This window comes from Gadus morhua, chromosome 4 (assembly GCF_902167405.1).
Source record: "Gadus morhua chromosome 4, gadMor3.0, whole genome shotgun sequence".
In the NCBI taxonomy this organism is placed as follows: domain Eukaryota; kingdom Metazoa; phylum Chordata; class Actinopteri; order Gadiformes; family Gadidae; genus Gadus; species Gadus morhua.
In genome coordinates, this window is record NC_044051.1 from 40,515,943 (window position 1) to 40,531,253 (window position 15,311).

At 45.1% G+C, this 15,311-nt stretch overlaps 1 protein-coding gene across 1 annotated transcript; it reads right to left on the reverse strand.

The window, feature by feature from the left end:
- Nucleotides 1-773: 773 nt before the first annotated feature.
- On the reverse strand, nt 774-14,867 carry LOC115542239 (calcitonin gene-related peptide type 1 receptor). Its single transcript, XM_030354406.1, has 13 exons — nt 14,712-14,867; nt 10,797-10,857; nt 10,221-10,416; nt 9,861-9,971; nt 9,110-9,222; nt 8,316-8,407; nt 7,172-7,298; nt 6,541-6,694; nt 5,894-5,954; nt 5,485-5,551; nt 3,653-3,859; nt 3,262-3,303; nt 774-2,151 (listed from the first exon to the last, which is right to left on the reverse strand). The coding sequence occupies exons 2-13, from the start codon at nt 10,848-10,850 to the stop codon at nt 1,924-1,926; spliced, it is 1,452 nt and encodes a 483-aa protein (XP_030210266.1). The 5' UTR covers nt 10,851-10,857; nt 14,712-14,867; the 3' UTR covers nt 774-1,923.
- Nucleotides 14,868-15,311: the final 444 nt, after the last annotated feature.

Consider the following 15,311-nt stretch of genomic DNA (forward strand, 5'->3'; position numbering starts at 1 on the left):
TGACCAGATGGCTCTCGCTGAGGGGGTTAATGCTGCGTTCAAGACAACTCGAGTTCCGACTTGTTAAAAAAATAACATATATACGTTAAAATATAGGTCGGAAATTTGGTATCATTTCGGTGCTCTGGTTTTTGTCCGACTTGACGTCAGGAACAACATCCAACATGGTGGACTTCGTTAATGGGAATTTAGTTATTAAAAAAGTGTTGGTTGACGCATCGACACATGATTTGATATGCACTTATTCAATCCGTGTTCGTAGTTTCTATTTCGCTGTGATTATAACAATAAGAGGAATTTAAAAGATATTTGAAAGATCAGCCGGCCACTGTTCATTCTGTTCCTAGAATGTGCTATCTCTACATTAGGACTTTTATTTTGTTAGTTCCCAGAATGTGCTATCGCTACATGAGGACTTTTATTTTGTTAGTTCCCAGAATGTGCTATCGCTACATGAGGACTTTTATTTTGTATGCTCCCAGTACGGCTATCCCTAAGGAATTGCATTAGACACAAAGCTTAGTCCCACTCTGAATTACGTCCTGTTGTTTTCACTGGCACTGTTCCAGAATTTTGGAATTTTGGAAAAAAATAAAAAATATTGGGCATCTGTGCATGTCTCCTTTCTCTTTCCATATTCACTATATTGTCCACTTGTCCCATTGTGTATAGCTGCTATAAGTATAAGGATACATCTTGGAATAACTCAAACTAATATGGAATCAGTTGGGAATTGGATTGTCATTTGACATATAAAGTTCTCACAAATTTGATGCTTTTATATTATTTCAGTGATTTTAATACAGTAATGATTGTATCCATTGCTTTCACTAACATAAAACATATGCATATTTCAAGTACAATATAATATCTTTTAGCTGGCCGTTAGCCGTCCAAGTTGACTTAGTATTCCATGATTATTGTCCCAGATATGGACAATGATATGTTGAAAACTACCCACGGCTCTGCTAAGTGTTCCTGGAAGGATATATAGGAACATAAATGATTTAATTTCTCTTCCTGTACGACGGGGGTCAGTGTTAGACTATGTAGGGCTGACCCCGTCCAAAAAACAAATTAGTCATTAAACAAACGCATAAATAGTTATCACGAGTGTCTGATATTATTAGAGCATTTGTAAAGTCACATAGAAATAAATAAAGGGAAAGTCAATAAAAAAAACGAAAATAAATGTTCTGTATTTTCATGTTTCATATTTACTTCCTAAATGTATTTATCTATCTGCATACCGATCAGGGACCTGCCTGAATTTGTTACCCATGTGACCTTTCAAATAATCCAATATCAGTAGTTATTGAGACATTGTTTTTTCTTTTCGGTGCACTGTTTGAAGGTTCCGCCCTGCGTAACCCCCAAGAATCCAAGGGTAGACATCTGTCCAGTTAAAATCCAGTGTTGGGTTTACAGTAGATGCTTTCTGTCGAGTTTCGATCCCCAATACGGGAAGCAGGCTAGCTCCATTCGATGAGTGTGTCTGTTCTAGAGCATGTGAATATTTACAAACTTTTATTCTGACTATAGGAACCGAGACATTGGACTCAAATTATCTTGAATATCTCCCTCAGAAGCCCTCCCAGGCTCTGTGATCATTGAGGCAGGCCTTAGGTGAAGCGTCGGGATGGAAAATATAAAGGAATATGTCAAATAATTCACGCAATGACTCCCGCTGATGTCGATTCTGACCCAAGTGTGACGTTGTTGTTTCAAGACACAAATTTCCCACGCGTCTTCAAGTACACAGGTGGGAGCTGGCCGCCATGACTCCTGACGCCCAATCTTCACAGGAACGGTAACTCCACCCTGTGATTGATTGGTTTAGATATCTAACCATGGAGTCTGAGTCTCTGATTGGACGTTGTTTTTTTGGGAGGGGTGGTCGTCGGGGCTGCGGTGGCCGGTGGCTCAGGCGAAGGGCATGTCCGATCTGTGGATGGTGTGCACCGGCGTCTGGATGTCCTGGTAGTTCTTGCCGTTCAGGTACTCGGTGTGGCTCTCGATGCTGTAGCAGCGGTGCACCTCCGTCAGGGACGAGGCCACGTAGGAGGCGGAGCGGAAGACGTCGGCGTTGGCGAAGGTACCGCCGAACTGCATGCGCTGCTGGTTCCAGTGTCTCCGTAGGACCGTCTGGACCTGGGGACCAGGAGGCAGAAGGGGCCGGTGAAAGGCCGATCCAACACACAACGTATCTCTTCAAACGTGTGCACGGATTCATGTGTAGCTTTTGTTGTGCAGGGAGAATGAGTTAACCTAGCAATTGTTATTGCTTGGCACTTGATTCGATGAACATCCTAGCTAAAAAAAAAAGGCCAAATCCATCCTGCAGGACTCATCACACCCCGGTCACAATCTGTTTGAACTACTGCCATCAGGCAGGAGATACAGGTCCACGAAAACAAGAACAAACAGACTACAAAACAGTTTTCACCAAACAGCCATAACCTCACTAAATGTTGCTACCAAAGCATAGTTGTGTATCACATTTGTGTAAGCAGATTTATGAATGTGAATGTTGTGTTATGTCTTATGTGTTTTTTAGTGCACTTAAGTTGACTATAGTTGACTATTTTTATAGTTTTAATTAATTTATTTATTTATGCATGCGTACGTACAACCTCAATGTGATGTTTTTGCACTGAACAAGGACTGCACTTAATTTCGTTGTACTTGTTACAATGACAATAAAGATATTCTAATTCTAATTCAAATAAAGATATTCTAAGTCCGTACCGACAGTGATATGTTGTTGTTTCTCTTTCTTCTGACAAATATAAGTATTGTAAATTACTTTGGATAAAAGCGTCTGCTTAATGCCCTCAATGCAAGTGGAAATGCTGCACTGCTGTGTGTTTTTCACCCTGTTATGAGTTAGGGGTTATCTTGGCTCTCTATTCGCAGTCGCAGTTGCCACTTAACTGCGAACAATTACCTTTTCCTATTAGAAATATTGTTTTTTGGAGCATGTTTTGAACCCTGTTGGCATGGCGCTACTGGTTGACTCCACTGCGTTTCCCAACTGATGCCAGGAAGGCACACTCTCCTTAAAGAGCTGGACGGGGATCAGGGAATTAGCGTTTGTTTGATTTATCCAACGGGCTGTCCCTCCGAGGCTCTTTGTGTAATCCTCTGGACGTTGTAGAGTGCAACAGAAGCACACAACACCTTAAATCGAACACAACCTTAATGTTTTATGCAACTTCGAGCAGAGTGAATTCAACTACTAAACCAAACAGAACCACCTACCTCTCCGTTGAAGAAGCAAAATATGGTGGCTACTAGAAGACCCTGCAGGACGAAAACAGGATGAGGATCATTATATCTCTTTAACTGATCGGCCATTGTTCATAAGAGCATAAGACCAAATCGACAGTACTGGGTAGTCTTGTTGAAATAAACTTTGGCACTTTGAGTTAGCTAAATTATTATTTTCCCATCTATGAAGTTTAACTTGTACTATCTTATACAAGTTTATCCTATGCAAATACATCCTTATATTAGCTCATCTTGTAGAAGCTTACCTTATTGTAGCTTAGCTTATTAAAGGAACTTTGGCTCTTTGACTTAGCATAACTTTATTATTTTCTTGTAGCTTAAACCATACAAGCATGGCGCATTCTGCGTAATTTGTCCTCACCTGGGTGTGAATGAAGATGTTCATGACGTACTGGTACACCTCAGAGGGGCCCTTGTAGGGTAACAGGACAAAATGGATGCCCAGGAGGGGGATGAGGATCAGGGTGGCCCTCACGGCCTTCATATAGAGGCTGAACTCCGCCTTGTGGGTCACCTTCAGCTTGGTGATGAGCACACGCACGATGTTGAGCAGGAAGAATAAGTTTACCTGGAATGAGAGTTCAAGTCCGGTCATGTCAACGTTTGCTCGTAAACGGGACCATGGGTGCTTTTATGTCTCTCGATGGGAAGTTTGCCCGCTTGCACATTTTGTAGGAAGAACTAGCGGGACCAAGTGTGGGCAGCTCCAGCGCTAGGCTAGCATTGAATACATCCTGTGTAGGTGCTAGGCTAGCTGTGGATACATCCTGTGTAGGTGCTAGGCTAGCTGTGGATACATCCTGTGTAGGTGCTAGGCTAGCTGTGGATACATCCTGTGTAGGTGCTAGGCTAGCATTGAATACATCCTGTGTAGGTGCTAGGCTAGCTGTGGATACATCCTGTGTAGGTGCTAGGCTAGCATTGAATACATCCTGTGTAGGTGCTAGGCTAGCTGTGGATACATCCTGTGTAGGTGCTAGGCTAGCATTGAATACATCCTGTGTAGGTGCTAGGCTAGCTGTGGATACATCCTGTGTAGGTGCTAGGCTAGCATTGAATACATCCTGTGTAGGTGCTAGGCTAGCTGTGGATACATCCTGTGTAGGTGCTAGGCTAGCATTGAATACATCCTGTGTAGGTGCTAGGCTAGCATTGAATACATCCTGTGTAGGTGCTAGGCTAGCTGTGGATACATCCTGTGTAGGTGCTAGGCTAGCATTGAATACATCCTGTGTAGGTGCTAGGCTAGCATTGAATACATCCTGTGTAGGTGCTAGGCTAGCTGTGGATACATCCTGTGTAGGTGCTAGGCTAGCATTGAATACATCCTGTGTAGGTGCTAGGCTAGCTGTGGATACATCCTGTGTAGGTGCTAGGCTAGCATTGAATACATCCTGTGTAGGTGCTAGGCTAGCTGTGGATACATCCTGTGTAGGTGCTAGGCTAGCATTGAATACATCCTGTGTAGGTGCTAGGCTAGCTGTGGATACATCCTGTGTAGGTGCTAGGCTAGCATTGAATACATCCTGTGTAGGTGCTAGGCTAGCATTGAATACATCCTGTGTAGGTGCTAGGCTAGCTGTGGATACATCCTGTGTAGGTGCTAGGCTAGCATTGAATACATCCTGTGTAGGTGCTAGGCTAGCATTGAATACATCCTGTGTAGGTGCTAGGCTAGCTGTGGATACATCCTGTGTAGGTGCTAGGCTAGCATTGAATACATCCTGTGTAGGTGCTAGGCTAGCTGTGGATACATCCTGTGTAGGTGCGAGGCTAGCTGTGGATACATCCTGTGTAGGTGCTAGGCTAGCTGTGGATACAGACTATGAAGGCGCTAGGCTAGGCGGGGCATTGGAGACTGTGTGTAGGCTGGGTTAGGTCGGGGGTTTGAGTCAGTCTGTGTAGGCGCTAGGCTAGGCGTTGCGGAATCCCAAATTAGGACTGATTTTCCGAAATGCAAACTATTTGTTTTCCTTCATTGTTTTCTTTTAGCTGTACGGCAGTGGGGTATTTATTAATTAGTAATCGATAAAACTGTGTATTCGTTATGATATGTTCGAGGACACGACAACTTATTTGAACGTGATTGGTTAGCGCATATTAGCATCGCTGAAAGGTCAGTGTGAAACTCAAATTTATTTGAACTCTCTGCTGCTTGGGGCCAAACTGGGCTCCACCCATCTTAGGCCGTACCAGTAATGCAGCACAGATGGGACTGTGGATGATGTAGAGCAGTGACGTGTCCGATCGGATCCAACAGCTGAGACGGCAGGTGCAGAAAACATCGAATCAGAACACAAAGAACATCCAGAAAAACTAGAATCTGAACAAATGGAACGGGGCCGAATGTAACCAGTCCGGTCAGAACGACTCGATTCAGAGCCAGAATCTGTTCTACAGGCATTTTGTTATTGAACAGGAAGTGAAATAGTCTGTCTGTCTGTCTGTCTCTCTGTCTCTCTGTGTCTGTGTCTGTGTCTGTTCAAACTTTAAAACTTTCCATACAGTACATGCAGACATACTTGGGCTGGACATGGAGATTAGCTACCGTTGTGTTCTACCAGTGATCGATAGGGGAAGAGCACTGGGCCCAGAGGCTTACGTGTCGTTGTAATAGCAGTACCGGGCCACCGCGTGAATCAGGGCTGGGACCAACGGGAAACCTGCAAGTTCCAACGAGTTGCGTTACAATAGAGCGACACTTCAAAATGACCTTGCTGCTTTCACATTGAAATTGGATGTGTGCAACTATACTTATATAGTTGCACACATCGGGTTTTTACTATTTACCTGCTTTGTCTATGCATTGTTTTTGAATATAAACGTAATTCATGAGAAGGAGCTGTATGCCTAGAAGAGACTGTGGACATTGGGGACTTGAACACACAACCTTTAATCCTATCCGGCCCATAAACCCGTTTCCAGTAGTGAGTCCCACGTTGTATATTCTAATCCCATTGCAGCAGAGGTATCATCTAAAATGATAGGTTCCTGACCCATCACAGTAGATAATCCCACATCAAGTCATGGGTTTCTTCTTACCATACACTGTAAAAAAAATGGGTTATCACCCCATCCAAGCGGGAAGTGCCTCATGTCATGAGGTCATGGGTTCTTACCCCATCCCAGTAGTTAATATCATATGAGGTTTTGGGTTCTAACCCTATCCCAGCAGGTAGGACCAGCTGAGTTCACAGGCTGTCACTCCGTCCCAGAAGGTCGTAACCCAGTATGGTCGCGGGTTCTTACCCCATCCCAGCAGGTAGTACCACAACAGATGCTGTTTCTCTGCGAACACGGCCACCACGATGAGTGTGTGCAGGTAGATGCCCTCACACAGCATCCAGAAGTAGTTACACGTCATCAGGTAGAGGTGGATGAACATGATCACCTTACAGCTCACCTGGGGGAAGGACACAACCAATCAGAACCATTGTAGCTCACCTGGGCACAGGACACAACCAATCACAACCCTTATAGCTCTCTTTGGCACAGGTAACATCAGTTACAATCCCTTTAACTCCCCTGGGCACAGGACATAACCAATCATAACAGGGGATATGTGTATATACTTCAACTTCCCGTCTCACCAACGCTCAACGGATAGTTGCTGTCTTTGGGATCAAACCAATGTGTTTGGCAAAAAATGTGTCAGAAAACCTTAAAATAGGACGAAACAAATGATGCTATGAGGCTAACAGTATATACATTTTTTAGACAGATCTATATTTCATTTTCTGCAGTCCATTCATGTATGTTTCTATTTATTTATTTATTTTTTACTGATGTGTGCTGCCGTTGTCTCCTTCCAGAAGTGAACCAAGCAGCCATCTAACATAATATAGTGTCAGAACCTGCATGGTGGTGCTCGGGTACCCACGGTGTTACTCTGCATGGGGTCGTTGTGGTTGTTCACCGTGGTATACCAGATGATGGTGATGCCCGAGTTCAGCACGAAGGAGAAGAACAGGTTCTTGTGGAGTGTGATCCTCTGGCAGCTTAAAGTTCTGCAGAGAGAGAAGGGGCGAGAGAGAGACACTGTTAGTGTGGGAGAGAAGGAGAGGGGGAGGGAGGGAGAGGGAGGAAGAGAGGAAGAGAGAGAGACTGACAGACTGACTGGGATGTAAACGATAAATACTATACTCACCGGGGAATGTCTTAATACTCCAGAATAGTTTTTTTTAGTGGGCATCATAAAAATGATTGTTTTACTGTTTCGTCCCTATACGTTTCCATCTATACTTTACTTCACTTCATCCTTTCACGTGGAGCAGCGATAAACCCGCCCTTCACAATACACACGTGCTGTACAAATAAACTGGCGTTTCCGAGGGCAGGCGTATTCTGTGTTCTTCCCCGACCGGGCGTTGACTCAACACGCTCCGAGTGTGTGAGTGTTTAAAACAAGCGAGGAAGTATCTCTGGGACTCTTTCTTATGACCGCGCGTGTGTTCCTGGCTCTTCCTCGTCCCGGCATTGTCCATTGTTGGGAACAATTGCCAGCCGAGCCATTAGCATGTTGAAACTGTTTAGTTTGGCCGCCTCACACTTTCCCTGACCGCTATCGCTCACCGGGAGACAGACATAAACATTCCTTCAAAACTCTTCCACAGCTCAGCCCAGAGCTCCTGACCTCCTGACCTCCTGACATCCTGACCTCCAGAACACGACACTCTGCGGCCGTAATTCCATGTTTTGCAATACGTGCATAATTCAAAATCGTTCGCATAATCGCCTCATCGCATAATTGCCTGAGAAAAGTCAATTATTTTCTCCAAATTGTGATATCTAACCTATCTCTTCTCTCCTAACTCAAAAGTCTACTCGCCTTCACTGTGCCACATTGACTATATCCTAAGCCAATCAGAGTGCTTCTCACATTCCATAACCACTATCTGCCTAAGCCATCTATTAGACTTTTTTTATTTTTTTTAAGATCAACTTTAAAATATGACTTTTTATGGCAATGTGTAATATTTATTAGCGTGTGATGGAAGCCCTCAGACGTCGTTGCTGGCACTTACTTGAAGTGGAAGAATATCGCCAAGGAGATGAGGAGCGAGGTCAGAGACAGGCCGTGACCAAGCAGAGCCAGGTAGAAGAGGTTCATCGCAGTCTGGAGGACAAGGGGAGAAGGAAAAGGCGGGAAAATTAGAAGACGTCCATTTTGTCCGTGATTTTTTTAGTTCATTTAAAGGGTAATTCCGGTGCAAAATGGATTTGGGATATGTTTTGAATGATAACGAGTTGAAACGTTCGTTTTGGAGCACAAAAAACGCATAGGGGCTTTCTTCAGTTGGCTGTTTTTAGCCGATTCTGTCAAAACGCTATAAACTTGGAACGATGGGGGCAGTGGTTATGGTAAAAACTAAATCGCTATTTTCAACCACTTAAAAGGCTAGAAGTAGCCCGACACTTCTTTAGTCGTATAATAAGGGTCTTAACATATAAAAAGAGGCATTGAGAACTTTGTAAGTGTACAGATTGTTTATTAAAAATGACATTTTATACACAAAATACCATCAGTAGATCACCCGTCGACGCCATTTGTTTTTAAGACTCGATAAGTACATTGACGAACACAGAGCTTGTGACATCCGTCAGCAACACGCAAGCTCTGTGTTCGGCAATCTACTCATCGAGTCTTAAAAACAAAATGGCGTAGAGGGGTGATCTACTGATGGTATTGTGTGTATACAACGTTAGGCTAGGGGATTCGGGGGGGGGGGGGGGGGTCAGGTGGACTAGGGGCTTGGGGGGGCTAGATGGGGAAGGGGCTGGGGTTGGCCAGATGGGGGGGGGGGGGGGGTGGGGTTACCTTGTGACCCTGCACCGTGTGGGTCTTGCAGGTGGTGTAGTTGGTCCAGGTCCGGCTGCTCTCGGGGTGGCGCCCCCACTGGCCCTCGTCCGTACACACCTTGGACGCCATCGCTGTCAACGAAAAGGTCAAAGGTCACCATCTAGCGTAACGGAAGGGGACAAGAGGAGGAGAGGACGAAGAGGGAGAGGAAGAGGAGGAGGAGGAAAGGAGGGGAAGGAAGGGAGGAGGAGAGGAGGAGAAGAAGGAGGAAGAGGTGAGGAAGAGGAGGGAGAGAGGTGGAGAAGAAGGAGGAAGAGGTGAGGAAGGGAGGAGGAGAGGAGGAGAAGAAGGAGGAAGAGGTGAGGAGGAGGAAGAGGAGGGAGAGAGGTGGGGAAGGAGGAGGGGATGAGGTAAAAGGAGAGTAGGAAGATGAGAGGAGGGAAAGGGGACAATGAGGAAGAGGAGGAGAGGAGGAGGGTGAAAAGCAGGTGGAGGGAGAAAGGTGGAGGAGAGGGGGGGAGGTATAGAGGAGGAGGAGGAGGAGGAGGAGAAGGAGGAGGAGGAGGAGATGAGGAAGAGGAGGAGGAGGAGGAGGAGGAGATGAGGAAGAAGAAGGAGGAGGAGGAGGAGGAGGAGGAGGAGGAGGAGGAGGAGGAGGAGGAGGAGGAGGAGGAGGAGGAGGAGGAGAAGAAGGAGGAGGAGATGAGGGAGAGGGGGAGGAGAAGAAGGAGGAGGAGGAGATGAGGGAGAGGGGGAGGAGGGAATTGACCTTTAGGGTCAAAGTCTTCGAAGTAGTCCGGACAAAACTGCTCTGTGGTGAAGCCGGCCTCCGTCTGGTCCCAACAGAGCCACCCGTCCCAGGTTCTGTTGCACATCGGGCCTGATACACACACACACACACACACACACACACACACACACACACACACACACACACACACACACACACACACACACACACACACACACACACACACACACACACACACACACACACACACACACAAAGAGTTATTACAAACACTGCTGGTAAGCTACACTGTAGTACCCTGTACTATGGCCTAGTGGGGGTGGTTTACTGCCTTGGACGGCCTGTGTGTGCATTGCTGTGTTGTGGGCGTAGAGGGACCTGTCTGGGGGTGGGACTCCTTCAGTATCCTCTGGAAGCACTCGTACTGCGCCGTTGTGATCCGGTTGCCGCCGTGGTGATGGTTGGTCTGTTTGGACTCCGCGGCGTTAGCCTCCGAGCTAGCGACCGTAGCAGGCTGGCGGTTGGTCTGTTTGGACTCCGCGGCGTTAGCCTCCGAGCTAGCGACCGCAGCAGGCTGGCGGTGGAGGCGTCACGCGCACACACACACACACACACACACACACACACACACACACACACACACACACACACACACACACACACACACACACACACACACACGTACACACAAGCATACGTAAGGGGATACACGTACACACGCACACACACAGACACAGACACACACATAAACAGACACAAAAACACACAGGAACAGAAACATACACACACACACGCATAGGCATACACGTACAAATAAACACACACACACACACACAAACACACACACACACACACACACACTAAAATTAACTTCAGCGATACCAAATTCTGCATTCATTTTTTTTGCGGCCTCGTTCTTTTCCACACGTCTGTCTTTCCATCGGCCATGTTTACCTGACTGAGGTAGAGCCACATCAGCAGGGACACCGTCACCGCCCTGGTCGTCATGGCAACTCTGAGGACAGTCGGAAAGGCGTGTAAACAGGGCGAACCGTCTCTCACCTACAACCTAACCATCACTCACCCTAACCCTAACCATCTCTAAACAAACACCTGACCATCACTAACCCTAACCCTAACCGTCTCTCACCTAATACCTAACCATCACTCAACTAATACCATCTATGTACTTATACCAAACCATCTCGTACACCAAGCCTAACCATGTTATCATTACCTAAACCCGCATCATCTCTAACCCTAACCGGCTCTAACATAATACCTAATACCTAACCATCTCTAACCTAATAACTAACCATCTCTAACCTAGTACCTAACCATCTCTAACCTAATAACTAACCATCTCTAACCTAGTACCTAGCCGTCTCTAACCTAGTAACCAACTCTAACCTAGTACCTAACCATCTCTAACCTAGTACCTAACCAACTCTAACCTAATAACTAACCAACTCTAACCTAGTACCTAACCATCTCTAACCTAGTACCTAACCATCTCTAACCTAGTACCTAACCATCTCTAACCTAGTACCTAACCATCTCTAACCTAGTACCTAACCGTCTCTAACCTAGTACCTAACCGTCTCTAACCTAATAACTAACCATCTCTAACCTAATAACTAACCGTCTCTAACCTAGTACCTAACCGTCTCTAACCTAGTACCTAACCGTCTCTAACCTAGTACCTAACCATCTCTAACCTAATAACTAACCATCTCTAACCTAGTACCTAACCATCTCTAACCTAGTACCTAACCATCTCTAACCTAATAACTAACCATCTCTAACCTAGTACCTAACCGTCTCTGACCTAGTAACTAACCAATACCTAACCAGCTCTAACCTAATAACTAACCAATACCTAACCAGCTCTAACCTAATAACTAACCAATACCTAACCCTCTCTAACCTAGTACCTAACCATCTCTAACCTAGTACCTAACCATCTCTAACCTAGTACCTAACCATCTCTAACCTAATAACTAACCATCTCTAACCTAATAACTAACCATCTCTAACCTAGTACCTAACCGTCTCTAACCTAATAACTAACCATCTCTAACCTAGTACCTAACCGTCTCTAACCTAGTACCTAACCATCTCTAACCTAATAACTAACCATCTCTAACCTAGTACCTAACCATCTCTAACCTAGTAACTAACCATCTCTAACCTAGTAACTAACCGTCTCTGACCTAGTAACTAACCAATACCTAACCAGCTCTGACCTAATAACTAACCAATACCTAACCATCTCTAACCTATTATCTAACTATCTATTCTCCAGTCATCGGCGGACCGGCGGTCGCTGGTAGTTTGGTGACACTAGAGCACACACACACACACACACACACACACACACACACACACACACACACACACACACACACACACACACACACACACACACACACACACACACACACACACACACACACACACACACACACACACACGGGGGTATTTTTACCAGGACAAGAGGAACTGATAAAGTGTCAACACTTCCTCTGCCCAGCAGCCCGCCTCACTCCCAGAATGCAGCAGGAGAACAATCTCTAGTCTAATTTAGCCATCCCTAGTCCTAACTTAACCATCTCCAGAACTAACTATACCATCTCTAGTCCTATCTTAACCATCTCTAGTCCTAATTTAGCCATAACTTAACCATCTCTCGCGCAAATGTAGGCCCAATCCCATTTCCACCCCTTACCCCTTCCCCTTGTTTTGAAGGGGAAGGGGGAAGGGGTAGAAATGGGATTGGGCCTAAAGATCAATCCCATTTCTCCCCCTTACCCCTTTAAAACAAGGGGGAGGGGGAAGGGGGAGGGGTAAGGGGTAGAAATGGGATTGGGCCTAAATCTTCTTTATTCCTTATGGCGCCATAACTCAACCATCTGAAGCCCAAACTTAATCGTCTTTATTCCTTCAGGAACCCAAACTCCACCATCTACAGCCCTAACTTAATCTTCTTTATACCTTCAGGAACCCTAACTCCACCATCGATAGCCCTAACTCAATCGTCTTTATTCCTTCAGGAACCCTAACTCAACCATCTACAGCCCTAACTTAATCTTCTTTATACCTTCAGGAACCCTAACTCCACCATCGATAGCCCTAACTCAATCGTCTTTATTCCTTCAGGAACCCTAACTCAACCATCTACAGCCCTAACTTAATCGTCTTTATTCCTTCAGGAACCCTAACTTAACCATCTTGAGCCCAAACTTAGTCCTATCTTAATAATCCCTATCCCAAAATAAGCCCTAGCCATCTTCAGCACTTACCTAACCTCTATCCCAACGTTGCCCTACCTTAATCCTCTCTATCCTTAACCTAGCCTTTACTAAACCATCTCTATCCGTAATTTACCAATCTCTATCCCTTGTTGTGTCCAAACCAAAACATGTCGGTCTTCATCTTAACCATCTGTAACAGCTAACTAACAACAACTACCCCTTACCAAAAGATACCTAACCCTAACACTAACCCTATCACAACCATCCCCTACCCTAACGTAACCAGATCTTAACGTCTCTACCCTAATACGTAAACGTTTCAATATACGCCCCACATTTTAAGCCCCTACCTCGGTACACAGCATGTCAGTAGGGTGGGAGTGACACACACAAATGTGTGTTTTTTTGTGTATCTGTCTTGCACAATCTTCGAGGTCAGAGTGTGTTTGGCAACAAATGAAACATGACAACATATCATCTCCAGATGTGAAAACCGGTAGGAGAACAGATGTCAAGAGCCATGTTAAAGCATGGGCTATCATAGGCAATATCCACAGTCTTTAAGTGCAGAGAGGGTGGAGTAGGTTCTGTCTCTTTACATTAAATCTTCTTCCAACGGTTCCTAGACTCCCCGATCCCCAGCAGAACCTTCAATCAGAGGAATTAATCATCGCTCCGCAGTTTACAAACATCCAAAACAAAGCCATTAAAGTTGTTTTGCATTGCACAATAAAACCCAATCCAACTGTGGGTTCAAGACTCACACACACATTTTTTCTCTCTTACACACACACACACACACACACACACACACACACACACACACACACACACACACACACACACACACACACACACACACACACACACACACACACACACACACACACACACACACACACACTCTCTATCTCCCTCTCTCTATCTCCCTCTTTGTCTCTCTCTTCTCCCTCCTTCCATGGTTCACACATTCTCACACTTCTACTAAAATCTGAAGCCTGTTCAATTCTCCGGGACTTATTTAAAAACAGGAAACCTAAAGTACTAAAGCCAGGATGTTGAGCAGCTGTTTAAGTGAACAACTATGTTGCCTAACCCAGCATTCCCTTAAAGATGCATTTCCTTCTTGGAAATCTTTACATTCCAACAGATGGGAAACCTCCACGCTACCTTCTGGAAATCAGCTCTGTCGTTTAGGAGTTGCTTGTCAAATAAGATAATTGGTTAATTTTGTTTAAATACAAATACGGTTTTTATATTCTACAAATATTTGTTGTAAAACATTTGTTATTAAAAGGCTAATTTCGGTTTAATGTGCTACGAAAATATATTTACTGAAGTGAAAAACATCTGATATGAGAGTAAAAGGGGAGGGAGAGGAGGAAACGGAGATGGGGGAGAAAGATAGCGAGATGAGAGAGATGAGGAGAGAATTGTCTTAGCGAGTTATATAATTGCTATTAACTAGGCAATCAAGTTTTGGTCCATTAATCAACTTCCTGATCAATTAATGCTGGACTAGCCTAAACGAAACTCCAGCACTTTCGTTGTATTTAACTTGTGATACATTTAGATCCTAATACGTCTTCAAAATATTGTTTTGTCGTGGCTTTACCTTTCAATTGATAGCTCCCCTGCGAAAAAACTCGGCAATTTCCTTGAGGGTTTTCAGCTGTGGGCGTGCACCCTCCGCTCTGTCCCAACGCACACTGCCCTAACGCAGACTGTCCCGCACGGAGCAGTGGAATGGGAGAGACGAGGAGGATGAGCAGTCCGCGCTGACGTCACACGCACGCCTTGTGGGTTCAACGCGTCACACTGGCCTGCCCTTTCTCCACGTTAATTACGTCCGTTACAGGTCTAGTATATAAATAAACAAAGCGCTCTTTGTGAACAAGTTGGTTTTGGTCAAATCTTTGGTGACCAGAAATGTTGGCGCATGTTGGTTTATTTTCATTTTTCCCTTTAAAATGCCTCAAGTTTGCTCCAGGAGGGAAGGTGATATTCAAAATCAACACTAGCCGAGTGTTGTTAAAAATGCACCAGTGGTGTGGAATTAAGTCACACCCCTAGATTCATGTCTGCCTTCTGCTAAGAAACGACTCCCTCTAGTGGTGGCAGAAGGTCAATGTGTGACATTTTTCTATACGCTATCTCCTATATTTTTCTAAACTGCTACTGGGGACACGGACACACACACACACACACACACACA

What these genes read in the sequence shown, in the direction of transcription:
- LOC115542239 (XM_030354406.1), bottom strand. Translation starts at nt 10,850, where the DNA reads ATGACGACCAGGGCGGTGACGGTGTCCCTGCTGATGTGGCTCTACCTC. An exon ending in TGTGGCTCTACCTCAGTCAG is followed by an intron (nt 10,417 to 10,796) that starts GTAAACATGGCC and finishes CTCCACCGCCAG; the next exon opens with CCTGCTGCGGTCGCTAGCTC. An exon ending in CGAAGACTTTGACCCTAAAG is followed by an intron (nt 9,223 to 9,860) that starts GTCAATTCCCTC and finishes TTTCGTTGACAG; the next exon opens with CGATGGCGTCCAAGGTGTGT.